Below are 3,194 nucleotides of genomic sequence, written 5' to 3'. Positions count from 1 at the left end.
CATTGCCTTTAAAATACCATGTACATCACACACACACACACACACACACACACACACACACACACACACACACACACACACACACATCTGCATTTGAAATATATCATTGCCTTTAAAATACCATGTACAACACTGAGCATTCAGGGATCTGCATTTGCATAAACCAGATGTATAGGTACTGTCTACAATGAGTCCATGTATGAAATATACAACATAAGTACTATTTATCCAACACATATATGACCCAATAGACAGACTGGACTGAATGTAAAGAATGATACAAAAAGAATAAAAGAAATAATGACGTCTTACCCCTTCAGTCAAATACTGCATGGATGCATCAGAAACACACATCAGTCATCAAGCCCAATAACTAGATTCACCCCTCCCTCGGACAAAACATACTACTTCATTTCACTAACGTCCTCAAGTCCTGTTCCAAAGAGCAGTCTTTAGTCCTGTCTTCTTGTAGTGCACTGAAGCCTGTTGTGTAGAGCATTCTTTAGTCCTGTCGTCTCATAGTGCACTGTAGTATATTGTTCACTGTAGTAAAAGCAGTCTTTACTCCTGTTGTGTAGCCCAGATGCCCGTTTGAACAGACCATGGGGCATTGCGAAAGGGAGAGGCAGACACCATGAACTGGGGAAGGGTAAATGGCTGATACAAAACACATGTACACATGTGGCAACGTGTAAAGACCTTGACTATGCTGTTATGCAGTGAAGCCTGTGTTGTGTAGCCCAGCTGAGTGGCTCGGAGTTCTCCATGTGCAGCTCTGTGACTGCAGCACCGTTCCAGACGTCCCGGGGCAGGGGCCCACCCTGGTCCTATCCCTCCCCTGATTCAGGCCACATCCGGTCCAGATGAGGTCCAGATGCGGCTCCGTGCCGGCTGCTAGACGTAGTCTCTCCTCTCATGTCCGTTGAGAGGGAGGGCTTTGACGGCGGAGTAGTGGGCACGGCTGGCGTGCGAGGGAGCGGGAGCGGGGGGCGCGGAGGCGCTGGCACCGGCGGCGTGGGGCTCTCTCTGCGGGCAGGAGCAGGAGCAGGAGCAGGAGAGGAGCGCGCCCCCGAGCAGCAGCAGGCAGGACGCCGCCCAGCCGAAGTACAGCGAGTTCCCGAACTCCCTCTTCTGCGTCTCCTCCAGCAGGGGATTGTAGAAGTCCAGGATGATGACGTTGGCGGTCCAGCTCACGGCGACCAGCAGCATCAGACCCGCCACCACGAACGCCACCCCGGACCCCAGCGCCAGCCGCGGCTTGCTGGCCGGGTCGTGGGTGCAGTTGGTGCACTTGGCTCCGGCCACGGCCAGCGTGATGCCCAGCACCCCCAGCAGCAGGGCGGTGACGGTGAGGGCGCGTGCCGCCTGGAGGTCGTGGGGCAGCCCCAGCATGGAGTCGTAGATGCGGCAGTGCATCTGTCCCGTGCTCTGCACCACGCAGCTCATCCACAGGCCCTCCCACACCACCTGCGCCATCACGATGTTCTGGCCCACGTACGCCACCACGCGCCACATGGGCAGGCAGCACGCCACCATCACCCCCAGCCACCCGGCCACCGCCAGGATCATGCCCAGGATCTCCACACCGGCCGAGGGCATCGCGGAGCGTCTGAGGGGCAGAGCGCTGGGAGACTGAGGGGAAAGCAGCTCGCTCTGGGTGTGTGTGTGTGTGAGGGGCTCTCCTCTGCGAGTTTGTGTGTGTGGGTGTGTGTGGGTGTGTGTGTGTGAGTGAGTCTCTCAGTGTGTGTGTGGCAGTACAAAGAGGCCCAGCCCTCAGCATTAAGTGAAGAGATCGGATCTCTCGCTGGCTCAAGGTGCTGGAGGTGTCTTTTCTAAGGGGCAAGAGGGAGGGAGAGAGGGAGGGAGAGAGAGAGAGAGAGGGAGAGGGAGAGGGAGGGAGGGAGAGAAAGAGAGAGAGGGAGAGGGAGAGAGGAAGAGAGAGGTAGAGACAGACAGAGACAGGGAGAGAGTGAGGGAGAGACAGAGTGAGAAGGAGGGAGAGAGAGAGAGGGAGAGAGAGGGATGAAAGAGAGAGAGGGAGAGAGGGAGAGAGACAGGGAGGGAGAGAGATAAAGGGAGAGAGAGAGAGGGAGGGAGAGAGAGAGTGAGGGAGAGAAAGACGGAGAGAGGGAGAGAGGGAGAGAGGGAGAGAGGGAGAGAGAGAGAGAGATCGAGAGAGAGAGAGGGAGAGAGAGAGGGAGGACTCAGAGAGAGGAAGAAGAGAGAATGAGGAACAGAGAAGGTGGAAGGTGGAAGGTGGAGCCTATGAGGTGATGTGACGCTGGGACTGAAATCTAGACACAGGACGGCCATGGCTAATGACCCCTTGTCCCCTTATTATTCTGATGTTAATAAACTCTCCTGCTCCACCCAGATCCTTTCCCCTCTGCTGCACATCACAAGTATCACATCCAACACAAAACTACTCTTCCCAGTATTCGAGGTTGGCTGAACAACCCCCCCCCCCACACACACACACACAACAGAGGACTCCTTAGTCATGTTCGTAACCTTGGAGGTAAAGTGCCGAGTCACTCCTTCAGTCTGATGATGCCCACCCCAGTGCAGGGACAATCGCTGTCTTTGTTGGGTCCTGAGTCCTGAGTCCTGACCCATAATCCCCCTCCACAGCTCCGAGTCCTGACCCATAATCCCCCTCCAGAGCTCCGAGTCCTGACCCATAACCCCCCTCCAGAGCTTTACCGTCTCCCTGACAGGGCCAGGATGAATGGTGTGTGACGAAGGTGTGTGGCGGAATGACACACACACACACACACACACACATACACACACACACACACACACTCATGTTTGGGAGCGTTGGATGCACGAGGTTGCAGTTAGCAGGGGGTGGGGGGCAGACAGATAGTCTGCGACTATGTGCAGCTCTGAAATGAACTAGTCACATTAACCAGTATTCTTTTTTTTCCACACATGCAAAAAAACATCAAACGAACACTCATACTCTGCACTCATAGAAACTTGTAGACCAGTTGCACAATGCTTCACCGCCTTGTGAACAGACGGACGTCTCTGGAGCTGAATGAATCGAAGAAGGAGATAACGTGACTGAACACACACACACACACACACACACACAAGCATTCTTCCCTATTCAGCCGTCCTCTCAAACACAACACGACACAAAGACCACTGACTAACCCTAGACTAACTGAATGAATGTTTAAACTGGT

At 54.3% G+C, this 3,194-nt stretch overlaps 1 protein-coding gene across 1 annotated transcript; it reads right to left on the bottom strand.

Annotated features, from left to right (window-relative positions):
- Window positions 1–894: 894 nt before the first annotated feature.
- On the bottom strand, window positions 895–1,599 carry LOC308370547 (claudin-4; the record flags this gene model as incomplete). Its single annotated transcript, XM_080845211.1, has 1 exon — window positions 895–1,599. One exon carries the CDS (start codon window positions 1,597–1,599, stop codon window positions 895–897), a length of 705 nt encoding a protein of 234 aa, XP_080701337.1.
- Window positions 1,600–3,194: the final 1,595 nt, after the last annotated feature.

This window comes from Sprattus sprattus (genome assembly GCF_963457725.1).
Source record: "Sprattus sprattus genome assembly, chromosome: 9".
Classification (NCBI taxonomy): Eukaryota; Metazoa; Chordata; class Actinopteri; order Clupeiformes; family Clupeidae; genus Sprattus; species Sprattus sprattus.
The sequence above is the reverse complement of the archived record's forward strand: the minus strand, read 5'-3'. Positions and strand labels throughout refer to the sequence as shown.